Here is an 18,621-nt window from a genome sequence, read left to right as displayed (position 1 = left end):
ATCCCCAAAGCCGCAGGGGCTGGGATGCCCTGGCCAGCCATGGCCACAAGTCATGGTCTCGAGCTGGTCAGGGCGAGAGAGGGCTGCCCGGGGCCCTGTACACTGACACTGAGCAGTGAGCAGGGTACCTTGCCAGGCCCCAGCTTCCCCTGGCCCTGAGCCCCTCACCCTGGCCTTCCCTTTAGTGCTCCGTGTCATGCGGCCCAGGCAGTCAGCACCGAAGAATCCTCTGCACCAATGACACTGGCGTCCCCTGCGCTGAGGACCAGCGGCCGGCAAGCGAGGCCACCTGCCTTCTGCCGCCCTGCCCGAGGGCCCTGGACGTGCTGGGCCCCGAAGGCTCAGGCAGCGGCTCCTCCAGCCGCGAGCTCTTCAATGAGGTCGACTTCATTCCTCACCGCCCAGCCCCACGCCCTCCGCCCCCCTCATCAGCCAAGCCGGCTGGCGTGGGCAATGCCATCGGGGAGGAGGACCCTGAGCTGGGCCCGCCAGGGCCCGTGTTCGTTGACGACTTCTACTACGACTACAATTTCATTAACTTCCATGAGAACCTGTCCTACGGGCCCTCTGAGGAGCCTGACGCAGACCTGGCGGGCACAGGGGATTGGATGCCCCCACCCCTGAGCAGTGCTGCTGAGCCTCCGGTGGGCACCCCCGTGCCTACCACAGAGCCTCCTGGGCCTGAGGATGAGGGGGCACTGGGAGATTGGTCCCCTGCTCCTTGGCCCAGCCAGGCTGGCCGTTCCCCACCCCCACCCTCGGAGCAGAGCCCTGGAAACTCCTTGGTCAATTTCTTATTTGAGGAAGATGCCCCCATGGGAGCCCCAGACCTTGGGCTCCCCAGCTTGCCTTGGCCCCCGACTTCAGTCAGCGTGGAGACGCCTGCCGCCCCTGGGAGCCAGAACAGGCTCCTGGGAGGGGGGGACAGCCACAGCCAGCCGCCGCCGCCTCCCTGGTGGGAGAGGACCAATGAGGTTTCCGAGGACAGCGAGGAAGCCTTGGGCCGCAGAGCGCCCCAAAGACCCAGCCCCACGCTGCCCGCCTCGTCCCCCGTCAGCACCTCCCACTCCTCTCCTAGTCCCGACACAGTAGAGCTGTGGACGAGTGGCACCTTGGCCTGGGAACCAGCGCTGGAGGGTGGCCCGGGGCCTGTGGACAGTGAGCTGTGGCCCACCGCTGGGGGCGCTCCTCCCACCGCCAGTCTGCCAGACACTCAGGGTACAGACAGTGCCCTGGAGCCCGGGACTCCCACCCTTCCCACCCCAGGCCTGGCTCTACAGGACCTGCAGACCCTGGCGATGCCAGGAACCTTCCTTCTGAAGGCTCCGACCGGCCTAGGGCACGTGCCTTGGGTGACTGCCCTGAGCCTGGGGCCCTTGGGCCAGACTGAGTCCCCCAGCCCTGAGACGCCCCTAAGCCCTGTGCTGCTGTCCATACCAGCTCAGGACAGTCCGGCCAACGGCAGCCGAGCCCCTGGGCCTCTGGACCCCAGCCCAGCAGAGGAGGGGCCCCCCGTAGACCTGCTGCCCGTCAGGAATGCCAGCTGGCAAGTGGGGAACTGGAGTGAGGCAAGTGGTGCAGGGGTCGGGGTGGGCCGGAGGGTTGAGCAGGACCTCACTAACTTGGTCACTTCCTCTGAAAATGAGCAGAGCAGGATTTAAGCCTTGTCTGTCCAGCCTCCTGGGTGGGTGGGGATTAGGGAACTGACAGCCCGTGGTGAGTGGAGGCTCTGTGAGGTGGGAGGAACTTTGCCCCAGCTCAGTCATACTGCCCTCCATGTGCCCCTGGGGCTGCTCTGCCCCATTGGGCCTCAGTTTCTCTTCTGAACAGTAGGGTGGGGCAAGGGGGCCTGTATCCCTAGGGTCCCCAGAGGTTCATTCCTGAGTAGCACAGGGGGCCGCTGGGAGGGCAGGGCAGGCACAAATGAGGGGCAGCCAGGGTGAACGGCCCTCTCATACTCTGGCTTGCATGCTTCCAGGGATAGGGAGCTCACCCCAGGCAGCTGTGTCAGTGGGAAAGCCTCCTCCCATGGTCCCCAGGCCCGGCGGGGCTCAGCCTGGGTCCTCCAGGTGCTGTGCAGTTCCTTGCCACCTGGTTCTCCCCTCAGGGCTCCACCTGCTTTGTCGGGCCTGTGAGGGTCTGAACTGCATGGCAAGAAGCTGTCCTGTGTCCCCTACCCCACCCCAACGTCCCCAGGTTGTTACCATAGGGGAAGTGAGCTGCTTCTGTTCAGATCCCTAGTTTTGGCGTGGGAGGGACAGGTTGAGGCCCAGTGAGGAACCCAGACTTCCTTCCCAAGTGATTCTGGGAAGCAGTGAGCCTTGTCAGCACAGCCGGGCCACCTCACACATGTCTCCTGTAGCAGGGACAGTTGGTTGCCAGGGGATTTGACTTTTCATCTTCATGGTCTCCTTGGGAGGTGGGTGGAGGAGCCCATTTTGCAGACGAGTTAACTGAGGCACTGGCGGGTCCCTCTCCCCTGGCTGGGGGGCTGGAGGGTGCAGGGATCTGCCCGGCCCTCATGGGCACTGCGTCCCTGCCCCCAGTGCTCTACCACCTGTGGTCTGGGTGCCGTCTGGAGGCCCGTGCGCTGCAGCTCCGGCCGAGAGGAGGACTGCACTCCCGCAGCCCGGCCCCAGCCCGCCCGCCGCTGCCACCTGCGGCCCTGCGCTGCCTGGCACGTGGGCAGCTGGAGTAAGGTGCGTGAGGGAGGAGGCGGGCAGCGTTGGGGCCCGGGGTGGAGCTCTGCGGCCCGTGGCCTGTGTTTGGGGTCAGCCATGGCCACCGGGGGCGGGGGTGCTCCGTGCTGCACATCTTTGTACTCTATTTCTAGCCTCTGGGATCATTCCATCTGTGTGTGGTTCAACCTGCCCCACTCCCCTTCTCTCACTGGTTGTATCCTTTTCTCTCCTTTCTGTCACCCTCGGGATTTCACTTTCTCCTTTGTTCCACTCTTTCTCCATCTGTCCCATTCCGGGGCAGCCCCTGGCCACGCCACCCGCCGCCCAAGGCTGGTCAGCCATGGCTTCTCCCTGGGGCCCTTAAGGGACTTGCCGCGGGTGGGGGTGAGAGTGCCCAACGCTCGCCCTGCCACAGCCCTCACCGCATCCTCGTGTGCGTGCACGTGGTGGTGGTGTATCCACACGCGGGACCCTCGGCCTCCAGTGCTCCCGCGGCTGTGGCGGGGGTTCCTCCGTGCGGGACGTGCAGTGTGTGGACACACGGGACCTCCAGCCGCTGCGGCCCTTCCACTGCCAGCCGGGGCCTGCCAAGCCGCCTGCCCGCCGGCCTTGCGGGGCCCAGCCCTGCCTCAGCTGGTACATCTCTTCCTGGAGGGAGGTGAGGCCTGGGGGTCTGGGATGGGAGCGGGGGTGTCCTCAGAGCCTAGCAGTGCCCAGACCCCTTCCCCCGCCCTCCTAGTGTTCCGAGGCCTGCGGCGGTGGTGAGCAGCAGCGTCTGGTGACGTGCCCGGAGCCGGGCCTCTGTGAGGAGGCGCTGAGACCCAACAGCACACGGCCTTGCAACACCCACCCCTGTACGCAGTGGGTGGTGGGGCCCTGGGGCCAGGTGAGCCAGCGCGGGGTTTCGTGCGGGGAGGACATGCAGAGGGGGGACTCGTGTCAGCAGGCATCCATCAGACCTTTGTTCACGCAGGGAGTTGTTGAGTGTGTCCTGTATGCCAGGCTCTCTGTGGTCCCTGCAGATACAGTGGTGGCCAGATGAGGTCCCCACCCTGCTGTAGCTTACAGCCCACCAGGGAGACAGACTTAAAAGAAAAAGCGATGTGCGCTGTGATGTCAGGGAAGGCCTTCTGCGGGGGGGGGACTTCAGAGCGAGACTGGAGGGGTTTGTGATGTGAAGGAGAGGCATACGGGAGCAGCAAATGCAAAGTCCTGGGGCAGGAGTGACAGACACAGGATGTTCAGGAGACTAAGCAAAGACCAGACTGGCGGAAGGGGTACGGGAGTGGCCAGTGAGGCCTCAGCTGGGCAGGACACTTCCTGCCAGGCCTGTTTGGGAATCTCAGTCCTTGTCCCACTGGCTGCTGAGGGACCCTGGGCAGGTTGCTTCACCTCGCCAGGCCTCTGTCTTCTCATCTGTAAAGTGGGGTTGTGAGCATTAGATGCTCCTCTCACACAGTGAGGCATTTAGCACAGGGCCTGGCACGATGTTGGCACAGATTAAATTTATTTTTACGGCTTTTTAAAAACATCAGACCCCAACTGATAAGAACAAAGCCTGACTTGGGATGGTGGGCCCTGTTTGAGAAATTTTCTCTCCCTTCCTTGCACTGCCCATGGGCTGCAGCAGGTCCTCCAGCCCCGGAGCCACTGCCCAGGCCTCTCAGGCATGTCCCATCCCGTGTGAGGGGCTGGCAGCTTTCCCCTGCGCTCTGCAGATGCAGTTCCTGCAAGCGAACACCTAGTGGCCTCTGGGGACAGGACCGACCCTCTGAGGAGGCTGGAGAGATGGGGCTGGGAACCATGAGCTAGGCTTCCTGGAGAAGGCAGCAGCTGCCCTGGGGACGCGCCTGGGATGCCCCCCTGCAGGGCTGGTAAGAGGATGCTCACCCCTCCCGCGCTCCCCACAGTGCTCAGCCCCCTGCGGTGGTGGCGTCCAGCGGCGCCTGGTCAAGTGCGTCAACACCCAGACTGGGCTGCCTGAGGAAGACAGCGACCAGTGTGGCCACGAGGCCTGGCCCGAGAGCTCGCGGCCGTGCGGCACCCAGGACTGTGAGCTCACTGAGCCTCCGCGTGAGTGCCCCACCCGGCTGTCTGCTGGGCGGGGGGTGGGCAGGGTGGACGGTGGGGAGATGGAGAGTCATGGAACCGTCCCCCTACAGCACTGGCTGACTGACAGGGAGCCACGCAGAGGCTGGGGCTGTGTTGGGGTCAGAGCCAAGGGGAGTCCAGCCCCGCAGGCAGCTTTCTTTAGCTCAGGGGTCTCAGTTACCCCCCGTTCCCAGAGCGAGGCCGGGGATGTTCCCGAAACTGTGTGGCGCTCAGGCCTGGGCGAGCCCCCATCCCCGGCTCTGGCCCGTCCATCTCCTGGCCGGGGGGGGGCTGCCCAGAGTGAGCAGCGCAACCGCAGGAAGGGGCCTCCCGCCTAGGGCCCTGCTAGCTCCCAGCAGCTGGTGGCTTCCCGGCCAGCTGGGTCCTAGAGGAAGAGCTTGTGGCAGAGGTGGCTCTGGACATAGACACACGCACACGCACATGCGCACACACACACGCTTCCTTCCTGCAGCCCAGCCACTTCCAGCCACCCCTAGCCACCCCCAGCTGTGCTGGAAAACAGGAAACTGGCCCTGGAGTCACACCTGGCCTCCCATCACCAGCTCTATGGTCTTGGGCTCCACGTCCCTGTCTTACGCATAAAGGGGCAGACAACCCCCATCCTCATAAATGAGGTCTTGGGGTGAAGAGCCCAGGAGGTGCTCAGGGAAGGTTGGCTTCTTCCTCTCCCTCGTGGACACTATCATCCCTCATCATGAGGTCAGGAAGAATGCCTAGGGCTACCTTTGTCAGTCAAGAGAATCCAGCAGCTCCTATGCCTATCAGCTGTCTGACTCCTGCCCCTAGGCCGGAGCCACCCTAGGACAGAGTCCTTGGCCCTCAGCTGGCATCCAGGGCCTCCAGGGACCTGCCGCAGTCTGCATTCTGTACCAGTGACTGGCTCCTTGGTAGCCCTTGGGCAAGCCCGGACTAGCCACTGCCATCCCTTGCTGGCCACACCACTGGGAGGGATAGGCTTCCTGCCCCAAATCCCATTACCTCAAGGCCCAGCAGAAATTCCACCCACCCCAAGCGCCCAGCCCTCAGCATTCATCCAGCAAGCACCTCCGTGCCTCCTGCACACAGCCCCAAGGTAGCTGCTGGCACCCAAGCGAGTTTAAGGGTAGAGGCCAGCCAAGGAAGTGACTTGCATGCCGAGACCCTGGAGTCCCCAGGATGTTTTGATGATCTGTGGGGCTGTGTGGCAGGACGTTTGGAAAGCCTGGAAACTTGGTCATCACGGTGAGGCAGCTGACATTAGCACGGCCACATCCGTTTGCCTGTGGAGGTGGGGTTACTGGCAGCGGAGGGAACTGGGGCCCCTTGAGAAGATAAGTAACTTGCCTGAGGCCACACAGTGGGAACAGGACGCAGGTCTGCAGATACGTAGGTTAGAGCTGCTGCTGAGAGCCAGGGTGGAGGAGGCTGCCCGCTGCCTCATGCCTTCTGCCGGGCCCCAGGGATGTCCCAGGGACAGGGCTGCCAGTTGCCTTCCTGCTTCTCCTCCCCTGGGATGTCTGCTGAAGTGAGAGGGCCAGGCGGCAGCTGGGGGCTGTCACAGGCAGCGGGGAGCAAGGCCGGGAGGCTGGAAGCAAGCCACTTCCCAAAATAGCTCTGATAAGCACAGGGCAGGAGGGCCCGCCAGGCCTCAGCCCCGGGCAGGCAGCCTCTCTCTGGCCCTCCTCAAGAGGCCTGGGCTCTGCTGACGGGCTGATGGCCCAGGCCACACCTGCTCTGTCAGGGCCTCCGTGCCTGGCCCGGGTGATGGGACTGTTCTGGTGTGTGACCCGGAAGCTGAAGCTGAGCGCAGCCCATGGCTGCAGGGGGCAGGGAGGTCTGGCAGGACGGGTGCATTTGGGCAGGGGCCACTGTAGGCTGGCAGGAGGCACCTGGGACTTCCGTTGTGTGCCAGGTCTCGTCAGGTCTCGCAGGGTCAGGGACCGAGAGGGGTGGCAGGCTCTCTGGCTTCTCGTGAGCACCTGAGGCGGTCAGGACTGGGGTCTCGGGGCCTCTCCTCTGGAAACCTGAGCCCAGCAGGGCCAGTTCTCCAGTCCTGGAGGTGGGGGCCTAGGCCAAGGGCAGGTGGGACAGGACAACAGCTGGAGATCTGTAACTCAGGCCTAGGGGAGCCCCTCCAGAAACAGGAGGCCGATGCTCTGGGGGTGGCTGCAGGTCTCCTTAAGGCTGTTGGGGGGCAGGGGGACGGCCCAGCTAAAATCTCAGGGAAGCCCCTCCACCCTGGGTGCAGGTGGGAGGAGGGGGGCGGTTCCGGTGCCCGCCTGCTGGTCCTGACCGCCCCCCCTCCAGCCCTAGGCTGTGAGCGCGATCGCCTGTCCTTCGGTTTCTGCGAGACGCTGCGCCTGCTGGGCCGCTGCCAGCTGCCCACCGTCCGCACCCAGTGCTGCCGCTCCTGTCCCCCACCTGGGCGTGGTGCCCCCTCCCGCGGCCGTCAGCGGGTTGCCCGCCGCTGACCCACACCCCGGCCCCCCACGGCCAGGATGCACAGCCAGACCGATGCACGGACCTCAGCACCCAGCAGGACCTCAGTGCCCAGCACGGGCTGCGGTGGAGCCCCGCCCCTCGCGCCCTAATGGTGCTAACCCGGCCCCCCGACAGTGGCAGGCTGGGGACCCTTCCCCCTCAGAAAAGGTATTTTTTTATTCTAACAGTTTGCCTAACATTTATTATTATTATTGTTATTGTTATACATAAACAGGCATCTGCCGTTTCGAAGTACAGCTTGGCTTCCTCTTGGATTGGGGGAATTTCAAGTCAGAAACTACACCTCTGCTGCGGCCGACAGCATCTTTCCATCTGCTCCTCTGGGAGGCCCACAGGGGAGAAGGGAGCAGAGCCCACGTGGGCAGGAAGGCCTGAGGGAGCAGAGCGGAGGAGGGCTTCCTAGAGGCGGTGTGTGCAGGGCTTCAGACGGCCGGGTAACAGGCGGCAGGAGCGTTTTCTGGGCACCAGGCGCAGCCTGGCAGAGGCCCGGGGGTGCTGGTCCCTACTCACAATCCTTCCACACCTCCACTTCACCAGGCCCCCCAGCCCTTTCCCCCATGTCCCCACTCTGTGGTCTTCACCAGAGACTTGTGTTTCACAGGGATTGAGCCACACGCCCTTAGAGGAGCAAGGCCCATCTGGTCACCAGCAGGGACTGCCCCCTGGAGTGAACCCCATGGACACATCCCCGGCCCCCTCTGCTTCATCTGTTAACTCTTAACTCTTTATCTGCACCAAAGGGGTGGAGGGAGGGGCAGTCTGGCCAGACACACCCTTCTCAGCCCCCACTTGTCCCTTTCTTTCATCTTCTCTGTACTCAGCGGTGGGGCTGGGCCGGTTGAGGCCAGGACGTATGGTGGCTTCTTCCTCACTGACAATCCCAGGCGCTGGGCTCTTGCTACGCTGACATGTGGTCCGGCTCCCCAGCACCTGCCACGCCAGCCCTTCCCTGCCTGCCACACTTAGTTCCATGGAGTCAGACTGTGGTGAACACACCAGGGAGCAGATGCGCATGAGGTGCTTTGAAGGTGTCCCGGGCCCTGGTGATGGGTGAGGAGGCCGGAGAAGGCTAGACACTGTCTCCAGGAAGTGACCTGTTGCAGGCACCAGCCCTTACCTCTCCTTATGAGCCTTGGACTGGACCGTTTTACAATCTGCTCACAAGTCCTACACCTGGAAGGGGTTTATCCCTTTTCTCCAAATGGGGGACCACCACTCATTCTATGCTACGGTGTCTGCCGTTCACAGACTGTGATGTGAATGGTGGTTCTGGAGCTCTGCGTGTGGTGGCTACTCACAGCTTGGGTGTGTGTGTTGGGAGCGGAGGGGGGATGAAAATCACTCCTCGGGGACTGAGACCAAGAAACGGTATCAGAGGCTGAAGCAGTCAGCAAGTGTCTGTCCCAGGGCTGGCCCCTCCAAGGGTCAGAAGGGTGCTGGAGTGCCCAGCTCTCCCATTTCCCATTCTCTGATCACACATCACACCCTATTTAATCATCCACACACTCCATGAAGCTGGAGTGAGCACCCCATTTTCAGATGAGGAGCCCAAGGCTCTGAGAGGGAGGTGACTGGCACAGGGCATATGCCCTGACTACACAGGCCTCAAGCTCCCATCGTCTCCTGCTCTGAGCTCTGGGCCACCTCTAGCAGCTGACCCCTCTGACCAGGTAGGAAGATGGCCCGAGCAGGCCCCACGGTAGCTTTGCACAGAGAGCAGTCTGGGGCTTGCGTGAGTTCAAGCGTCACCGCACTGTCTGAGAGTGGAGGGGAGTCAGGCTTGCTTCCTGTCTGTCTGCAGCAGCCCGGCTGGCCAGAGGAGGCCCTGGAGACCCACGGTGTGAGTAATGTCTTCCTAGGGATTTGCACTGTCACAAGAGCAACCCCTTACAAGGGACAGGGAGCAGGGCCTCTACTTGTGGGCCCCTGACCCACACACTGAGCGGGGGCTAGCACTCAGGTCCCAGTCACAGCTGTGCCACTGCTGTGTGCTGTGACCTCAGGAACCCCCAGCCTCACTGAATCCGTGTCCCAGGAGGATACAGACTCAACAGCCTGCTCTGTCTGGGAATCCTCACTGGAGCTCCCCCCCTCTCCCCCGCCACCATCGCACTGTAGAAAGACATTTGGTCTTAATCATTCTCGTGTTTTTCCGACGATGGGGGGTGCGGGGAGTGGTGTCCCAGGTGGCAGCTGGGACTGAGCTGTCAGCCTAGGCAGGAGGCAAACAACCCATGACTCAGGCAGGGCACGTCACAGCTGGTGGAAGGAGGGGTGCTTGCCACCCTGTGGCTGGGGGTTGCTCCGGACACAGGGAACTCCAGCTCTTGGCTCTCGGCCAAACCCAGTGCCTCCAGCCCTCACCTGCAGCTTGGCCATGGCTTCAAGGGACTCCCAGGCATTCAGTGCCACCTGCCCAGAGCAAACCAAAGACGGGGATGCAGAAACACCCAGCTGGAAGGTGAGGAGCCCCCCCCCCCCCGGCGCCCCCCCCCATAAGCCCTGAGGCACCTTCGAGCCCTTGGGGCTGAGTCCCATCACAAGTGACTGTAACTGCATTTCAAACCAGAAGGTTATACAAATTAGTTGTTTATTTTGCCTTTTAGTATGACAATTCCAAAATTTAACTTGAAGATAAGTACAGAAGCTGCTGTGACATAAAAGGAAAGAGTCACTTGGCAATGCCCCGAGTCCTCCACTGCTGGCATCCAGCCTCCTGCCTGCAAGGATGGCCCCAGGCATGCCCAGCACACAGGCAGAAAGGCAACACCGTGCAAAGTGAGGAGTAGGGATTTGTGCAGTAATACATTTAGTTTAAAAAAAAAAAAAAAAAAAGGACTGGCTATTTGCCTAGAGTACTTCCTATAGCAATAGAATGTAGAAACCAGAATTGTTCCCAGCACTCAGCAGTCTTGGCTGCTGTCGGATAGCTGTCGGCATGACTGCAAGTAGCCCCGAGGCTACCTGGGGTAAGAAGTGGGCCCGTGCATACATAAGGAGAAGTCAGTGATGGTCAAGGCTAGAGGCCAGAGATGGCACAGAGGTGCAGAGCGATTCCGGAGGCTCAGGTTTACATAAATACGCACAAAGGAGTCGTGCACGCAGAAGAACTTGTTATATAAAATAGATGTACATAATCTAGAAAACCTTGATAAAAATAGTCTATAAAAATATAAACTGTATTGAAAATATACAAAAGTATTAACAAATGTTCAACCCACACAAAACAACTCACCAACGTGAAAGCTGGCAGTTCCCACCTGGTGTGATGAGCACGGCTCCCCTTGGCCATGGTGTGTGTGCCCGGGAAGCAGGCTGGAGGCCGCCCCACCCTAGGCTATCACCTGTCAGAAGGGCCCTCCCCATGGGACCAGCAGGGGAGGCACTGGAGGGTACAGAGCAGCTCTTTCCTCAACAGCACAAGGAGAGGGGAAGCGTTGGCTCAAAATAGTGGGACCAAACCCTACAGTTCTGGAGGAAGGAATCAGCTCCATCCCGTCCCCAGTCTGGAATCGGGCCAAGCATTCCCTCTCCCACCCTCTAGACACCTAGCGCTTTATTCCAGAGAGGAGAACCTCCTAGCAAGGGTTCCTGGTCCACTTCCCCCACGATCTCTCTCTCTGCTCTCCCGTGCCCACTGCCTGACCACTGATGCTGAGAGCCTGGAAATACTAACACGCCACCACCGCTCAGGGCACGGCTGACACCGGCCACACACAGCTGGTCCCTGGGCCCAATTCAGGTGCTTTTAAGATGAGTCTTTTCAAGGCAGAACAGACAAAACAAGCATATTCCTAAAGGCAGCATTTTAGCCCACAGGACACAGCAGTTCCAGGGGGAAATCAGCTTGGAAACTGAAGTCTCAAGGAAGCTGGAGCTGACCTGTGGGGCCCCAACCCCATTCCTACTGCACCTCCTGGGCTGCTGGCCGCTGGGCTGACAGCAGGTGTGGGAGGTGGGGGCTGGGAGGCGGTCTCCAGCAGCCCCAGTGGTCCTGCGGGGGTCTGTGCAGAGTGGCGAGGCCGCAGCCCAACTCACAAGGCAACTTCCTGAAAACGGCAGGCCTCAAACAGCTGCTCCCAAAGACCAAAACGATGATAAAGTATGTTCTTGACACCCGAAAACAGACGAAGGCTTTTGGCAACATACAGAGGCCAGCTCCCTGTACACAGTGAGAAGTCAAATTAACCAGCTTGACCAAAGAAAAGTTGAGCTTGGTCTAGTACGCTGAAATGCCATCCTAGCTATGATACTGCTAGAAGGGTGACAGAAAAAAAAAAAAAAAAAAAAAAAGCTTATGAAAAAAGTGCTGCTTCAAACTACACTGCTTCAATAGTCTGTGTTTTGTATCAACTAAGGATTATTTCCAATTTTTTCCAGGTAGTGTAAAAAAATCCGTGTAAAATTTTCTTTCCTATTTGAGTAATACTGTCCAGGAAACACTGTCTCATATCTACACGTCAGGGATGGTCCACAGAGTGATTAAGCAAAAATAACCTTCCTTGCGGCAAAGCCTCTTTCCAGGCCTTCAAAACGGTAGTGCTCTAAGTCCCAGAATTACCTAGGCAGCCTCACATACTGGGAGCAATGGTGACCCCACAGGGGAGGCCAGCTGCTGAGAAAAAGGATGCCCCCGAGTGGCAGTGGGGAGGGGACGCGTCTGGGAGGGCTCGCCAAAGCTTTGACCTCAAGTGAAGGCTTCCCAGCCCAGGCCCTGGCAGCCGACCTCCTGCCGTCCCAGCCAGACACACTGGCTGTTCCCGAGGAAGCCACAGTTCCCAGCTGCCCAACAGCATTCACTCTGCAGCTGCACCGTTGCCCTGCAAAGCACCCCCGGAAAAGCTCCCTCCATCCCCCCAACCAAGGGTGGGCCTGCCGTGTAGGACGATGATCCACAGTTTCCTTGGAATCCCATCCACACGGGTAGAATGAACCAAGGGTCAACTCTCAGATGGAAAGAAGAGGTTTGCACAGAGCCTCGTGGAGCCATGCGGACAGTGAGCGTGTGGTGTCTGGAGAGCCAGGCCCTCCCCCAGCAGGTTGGGAGTTACTATTTGAAAGGCTGTGCGTGGAAGGGCAAAAGCTATCCCAGAAATGGGGCACGGCCAGCACCCTGAAGCCACCAGCAGAAGGTCTGTGGGCTTTCTATAGGCCGTTTCTGAAAAAGGGATGTGCTTCCTTTCCTAAGGAAGTCCCTTTATTCACACCAACCTTATGCCACCCAAAGCAGTCAGACTCTGGCCCAGGAGTGTGTGAAGTGCAGTGGGCACCCTCCACAGCAACTGTTTAAAACATTGCCCACGACGTACAGGAGGTACCACAAGGGGAGATGGCCCACGTAAGGTTTTCTAAGCACAGAGTCACCAACAAAGCTGACAGATGCTGTAAATAGGCTCTTGAAAATTGCCAGCTATAAGCCTAGCGATGCACTGATCAGGCGGAAAGCATGACGGGATACGAGTAGCCACGTGCCATGGCATGAAGATGGCTGTAAACAGATTAGACCCCCACCCCGAGTGGAAATGAGAAAGTGCAGTGTGGCTTTGGACATCTGCCCAGCAGACTTCCAGAGACCGCGGATGTTACATTCTGGCTTTGAAACGAGCAGAAACATCTCTGCAGTTCACCCTTTTGGCACACTTTGGTTGTGAAGGCAGGAAGAGCGGCGTCACGGGCTGGGAGTGGGTGGCACTCAGGAGTCCTCCTCCTCGTCGCTGACCAGCTCGCCCTTGTCAGGGCTGGTGTCCCGGTCACGCAGGAAGTCCTCCCGGATGGCCTCCAGCTCCGTCAGCTCCAGCCGGACCTTCTCCAAGTGGTAGGTGCGCCGGTTCCGGATCTGGCGCAGGGGGAATGGGTTCAGGTCCCCAAAGGAGATGCCGATCAGCTTCCTGGCAGGACACAGCACAGAGACAGAGCATCAGGGGGGCTCAGGCGAGAGCTCACACACAGCACTCATTTCAGCCCAGCCTGGAGGCCTGGGGGTGTGGGGAGGCGGACCCCGGACACCACGTTGAGGGCCTGATGTAGATATGTCACTCGGAGGCCAGCGCTCATGCAGAGGCTGCAGGGGCAGCCCCCGAACGCCGGCCTGGATCCAGACGCCAGCTCCGCCACACGCTCCCCATGGGATGCAGAACAGGGAAAGTGAGCCCCCTTTCCAGCCCCCAATTCCTCATCTGTACATTCAGATAACAGCGGTGCTGCCTCCTGGGCATGGGGTTACTCAAGTTGCCGCCCGTGAGCACAAGGACGGGGTCTGGCACTTGCTCAGCGATGGTGGGGGCCACGTGCCTCTGAGTCCTCGGAACCAGCATGAGGCCTGGCGCAGGGTGCGCTCAGAAAGGCTCTGTCACTGGACGGACTGACGCGGCGTGAATGGATGCACGGATGCCCGAGCAAACCTGGGGATAACTGTCAGACTCAGTGGTGTGACAGGTGTCAAGACGCAGTCTACGGAGAGACGTGCAGTTTGTGGGTTTCGTACTATCCCCAGGTCAAGGCACCCATCTACAGTAAATACTTTAAAATCACGGTACCTTGCCCCTAACCACTGGCCAGCGGTTTAATAAAAACAGGACTAGCAGGTGCCCAAGGCCTGGCTAAGGGCTTCCAGCACTAATCACGGCAGCCACAGCCATCTGGTGTTGTCACAGAAGCCGGTTCCTCGCACACTAAGCCCCCGCCTCCCTTCTGCCGGCCCCAGCAGCAGGGATCTAAGGCCTGGTGCTCTTGCAGACCCGGGAGAGGCTGTGATGAAACAGCAGCGTCACAGGGCTTCCTCCCCGCCTGTCAGAAAACAAACCGTTCGCTCCTTCCGCTGCCCCATCACGTGGGGTGCTTTACTGTGACGTGTACATGCCCTTAGCATCCCTCCCTCTTACATACATTTTCAAATTTTATTTATTTATTTTGTTTATTTGGCTGCACCGGGTCTTAGCCGTGGCATGAGGGATCTAGTTCCCTGACCAGGGATCGAACCCGGGCCCCCTGCACTGGGAACACGGAGTCTTAGCCACTGGACCACCAGGGAAGTCCCTCCCTCTTATATTTTTAAACACTCACGCCTTAGACATGCTTCACTCCAAGCCAGAGGATGCTCCTGCAAGGAGGTAAAGGGTCAGAAAGGCTGGCTTTAAGAGCCGAGCTCCCCAGAGCATGTTCTGGAACTCGTGAGCAGGAAAGGCCTACTCAGTGTGGGTCTCTGTGAAACAAAATGCTGGCTGGGGACTGGGAACCAGGCCTGCGTGACCAGCCCCTTTTCTCCAACAGCTATTGGTCACAGGCTCCATACACCTGAAGTCCAAGTGTCCAGGCCCTTCCTTGCTACAGAAAGCACTGCATTGGATTGATACTGTCCACTGCCTCCGTCAGGCAGCCACCATCAGCGCAGGCTGGGGCAGCACGGGGGACCGCACACCGCTCTGCCTCGGGCCTGGCAGGTGCTGTCGAGAGATGAGAAAGTGCCCCGTGTCAGCTACGTTCAGAAGACAACGCCTGGCGCGTGCGAGGCCCCGGAAGGTCCTGATTCAGAGACGGGTCTAATCTTGTTGCACCGCACCCCGGACCACATCTCACTCAGTCGCCTGCCTCCTCCTCGCAGAACCAATCAGGGCGCTGCAGGTCGACGCTCCTTGGAACCGCTAGTCTGGGGAGCTTATTAAAATACTGGGGCCCCAGTCCAGAGGTGGGGCCAGGGCATCTGCAGTCCTAACAACACCCACAGGTGATCCCGCCGCACAGGGAACTCTGGGTCCAGTGGACGCAGACTTCCTGCGGCAAACTGACAGGAAACTGCACGAAAGCCACTCACCAGGTGGCGCTGCAGGAGTGCGCAGGACGGACCGTATCCCAGCCAGGCCCACCACCCCTTGCGTCTCTGCCACCCGGCAGCACTGACAACCCACGCAAAACTGTTAGGGGCTGAGCAGGATGCCCTCCACACGCATTAGCTGTTGGAGTGAAGTTCACTGAACGCCACTCTTGTCATCTTGACCCGATGTGAGATTAACAAACGCTCTCAAGGTTCACCCCGGGACTCAGCATCAATCTTTCACAGGCAAACATTATTCTTGGATATCCTATTATTGTTAATATAGCAATAAGCTTGAAAACATCTTAAAAATCTACTTCCCAAGTAAAACATCCTAACGGTAGTGGTGATATCCAAGGAAGCCAGGTGTGGCCTCAGCCAGCACCTTCTCCCAGCGTCCACCTCCCTGGTCCCTTGGCCTCACTCAAGAGAACCACAGGGGAATGGTCCTCCTTGCCCCCTCTCCGGCCGCACATGCTCTCCTGCCACAAGACTCCGGCAGCCCCGGAGCCCTCAGCCCCTCCTGGCTGACCAGAGGCCTGGATGCTGCCCAACCACCTCTCCCTACCTCAGCCAAGGAGAGAAGCCCTCCCTCCCCGTCAGGTGAGCATATCATGGAGGGGGGTGGGGGGCGGGGAACTGGTGTTTGTCAAGTAGGTTGTCACCCATCAGTGGATCAAGGAATCGATTGAGTGAGTCATGAGGAGCATTTTAAATATGCAATAAACAGTGTATTTAGAAAATATATCAGAGGGTACAGCACAGGTCTTTGGCAAGCGCTGGAAATATTTCAACAAATTCTTTTGTTTCAGTTACATACACTCCAGTACGTGTGTCCTAGGTTGTGAGATAAAATGTTCTTATTATGGGTGGCAGTCAACAGGGTTTGAAAAACATTAATAAGCTCCAAATGTTTCTCAGTCAAAGGACTCCTGTGGTTTTCAAGAGGCCACAAGTCTGCTGCAGGGATCCATTCCCGTGCAGTACGGGCAGCTCCCAGCACCTCGGCACAGCGAACGTTAGCGCTGCCTCCGTGGTTCGCAGGGACGTGCGCCCTCACTTGCCCAATCAGCAGCAGGTCCACAGAACTCCCCTGGAGAACCCAGCCTTGGTCATCGGGGCCAGAGCAGCTGCCAACTGTAGTTCAGGGGACAACGAGGGTGGCTCAGAACAGGCAAAAAGTGTGTGGCTGGGGAGCGAGGGGGTGAAGAGATTCCTGAACGTTCAGCTTCCCAGGCCAGAAAGCCAGGGGACTTGGAAGTTCAAATTCCTTCTCCACCCCCTTCAATCTGCCCCCTCTTTTCTGTCTCTGGGGGCACCTCGCTGCAGGCTACCACCTCTCTCGCCGGGACCCCCTGGGCTCCTGCTGTCGGTCCTGCTCCAACCTGACGTGCCCTTTTGGTGTCTAACCCTGCAGGGACTTCCCAACACTCAGGATGAAGCACAAGGTCCTGGGCAGAGTCTACAAGGGCCTTAACAGCCCAGCTCTGCTCCCGCCCGGCCTCGATCCCTGCCGCGCCAGCCCCACCCTGGCCGAGCCACTGCGGCAGTTCCCCCAAACACGCCGCGCGCCCGCAGCCCTGCGAGCACACGGCTCCTGAGTCCCTCTGCCCGGGCTGCCCACTCCCCACCACCCCTGCCTGGCCCAGGTCACCCGGCCTTCCTCTGGCACTTGCCCCATCCCCGGGCTTCCTCCACCACAGCTCTGAGCAAACCAGGCCGTAACACTTCCCCACAAGTTCTTCAAGGACAGGGCCTGTTCCTCATCTACCATCCTCAATGCCTGGCAGAGGGCTTGCCGTGTGGTTGATACTCAGCAGGTGCTCACTAGACAAATAATGTGCTTTGGTTGCGGGGATTCATGTTTGTTGAATAAAGGATAAAAGCATCTTTCATCTTAGTTCCTCCCTAGTCTCTGGAGGCCGCTCCTTTCCCCCTTTTCCCTGGGAGGAAGCGCCCTCTCTCACCACTGCACACCTGGGAAGGCTCTGGGTTTGAGACGGCCAGGACAGTCCGTTCTCAAGGAAGCAGAGGTCAGGATCCCTGCCCTCCTGGACGTCTGGGGATTCCCCCAAGGACTCACCTAGCGTCAAGGATAGTGCGAGTGAAGTAACGGAGATACTTGAATATGGACATTGAATCTTGCAATTTCAGGATCTCCTCTTCCTTGTATTTAAAAAGTGCCAGGGCAAAGCGGAAGATAACCTGTGGAAAGGACAGGGAAATCTATGAGTAGAGAAGCACCGTGGCTCCAGGTACCGGCTCCAGGGATGGAAGGCCTCCCTGGGCCCTGGGAGCAGCCTGCACGGCCTGCCCTGGGGCAGACACTTGACCTGAGGTGCAATTTCCACCAGTGCCTTTCTTAATAGCAAAAAGGTTTCAACTCTTTGGTGGTTTTCAGCAACACTTCAGCCCAAACCAAAAATTTCCTTAAGGAGTAGAATCTTTGTGGAATCCTTCCACATTTAGCTCACATTTCTAGTCAATAGGCTATATAGAACTAGAAATAATTTTTAAATTAAATCAAAACCAGGGTCCTCTGATTCTGAAACTCTTAGAAAGCTCCACCTCCAGAGGCAGTTTTTATCTCACCTACTGAAACTAGGGTCTGAATTTCTGACTTCTGAATATGGTGAAAGAAAATAAATTTTTCTTTTTTTTTTTTTTTCTACTGATTTGTTTCTGGGTCACTGTGCTGACACCAGAGGGAATGGACTCCTGGCGGTCCTGCAAGTTCAAGCAGCTTTGGAACAAATTGCTTCGCCCACACGTAAGGGCACGGGCTGGCTTGCACCAACCTGAACTTTTTCTTATTTAGAAAACAGTATTTACAGAGATTAAATAGATTATCTTTCTCTTAACATCCCTACCTGTGGCCCAATAGGGAACACTGTTTAAGCCCTGGTTGAGAATTCTTTTCAATAATGACAGACTAGATTAAAAAGTTGATAATGTACTGTACTGGACAGAGTGTGAGGTAATATACACACTCAAACTTTGCCGGTGGGAGTAGAAATTGGTAAGGCCCTTCCGCAGGGCAGTTTGGCATTCTTGATGAGAACTACAGGGTCCTTTGGTTCTGGATTTACCCTGGACCTAGCCCTTCCACTTCTAGGACTAAACCTAAGGATGCACTTGCACCTACAGAAAGACAATTTTAAAGAGTCACGGCTGCAGAGTTTGATGTGGCAAAAGACTGCAAACAGCGTAAGTGTCCATCATCAGGGGACTGTTATGTAAATTTCTGGTTCCTCTGTACAAGGAGATACTAGGCAGAGTTTTAAAAAAAAAAAAAAAAAAGAGCCAGATCTATATGCCCTGATATGAAGCTATCGCCAATAAATAATAAATTAAAAAAACATATTTTAGATATACATAAAATACCTTGAAAAAAAGATACAGTACATTGAGAAGAACGGCTAGGAGACTGGGGATCTCTTTTCTACTGCACGCCCTTAGTTATATGATGTGAGTTTATCATGTGTTACTCACGAACTGATTTTTTTAAAACATAAAACAGATTGGGTGGGAGGCTTG

At 58.2% G+C, this 18,621-nt stretch overlaps 2 protein-coding genes across 4 annotated transcripts in view; one reads left to right on the top strand and one right to left on the bottom strand.

The window, feature by feature from the left end:
• ADAMTS7 (ADAM metallopeptidase with thrombospondin type 1 motif 7) overlaps positions 1 to 7,497 on the top strand; it is a 57,464-nt gene extending 49,967 nt beyond the window's left edge. The window contains exons 19-24 of one of the 2 annotated variants that reach the window (XM_029236378.1): positions 186 to 1,568; positions 2,547 to 2,699; positions 3,166 to 3,339; positions 3,421 to 3,567; positions 4,592 to 4,754; positions 7,080 to 7,497. In XM_029236378.1, coding sequence (XP_029092211.1) covers positions 186 to 1,568; positions 2,547 to 2,699; positions 3,166 to 3,339; positions 3,421 to 3,567; positions 4,592 to 4,754; positions 7,080 to 7,243 — 2,184 coding nt within the window. In that variant the 3' untranslated portion in view covers positions 7,244 to 7,497. Of the gene's footprint in view, positions 1 to 185; positions 1,569 to 2,546; positions 2,700 to 3,096; positions 3,340 to 3,420; positions 3,568 to 4,591; positions 4,755 to 7,079 lie in introns of both variants that reach the window. The other variant, XM_029236377.1, reaches the window with a different exon arrangement.
• Positions 7,498 to 9,851: 2,354 nt separating this feature from the next.
• Positions 9,852 to 18,621, bottom strand: part of TBC1D2B (TBC1 domain family member 2B) — an 87,366-nt gene continuing 78,596 nt past the window's right edge. For both annotated transcript variants that reach the window (XM_029237341.1, XM_029237344.1), the window contains 2 exons: positions 17,168 to 17,289; positions 9,852 to 13,162 (listed from right to left, as the gene is read on the bottom strand). In XM_029237341.1, coding sequence (XP_029093174.1) covers positions 12,967 to 13,162; positions 17,168 to 17,289 — 318 coding nt within the window. In that variant the 3' untranslated portion in view covers positions 9,852 to 12,966. The remainder of the gene's footprint in view (positions 13,163 to 17,167; positions 17,290 to 18,621) is intronic.

The sequence above is a fragment of the Monodon monoceros genome, unplaced genomic scaffold (assembly GCF_005190385.1).
Source record: "Monodon monoceros isolate NGI ecotype Baffin Bay Population unplaced genomic scaffold, NGI_Narwhal_1 Super_Scaffold_21, whole genome shotgun sequence".
NCBI lineage: Eukaryota > Metazoa > Chordata > Mammalia > Artiodactyla > Monodontidae > Monodon > Monodon monoceros.
This window is presented reverse-complemented; position numbering and strand designations above follow the sequence as displayed.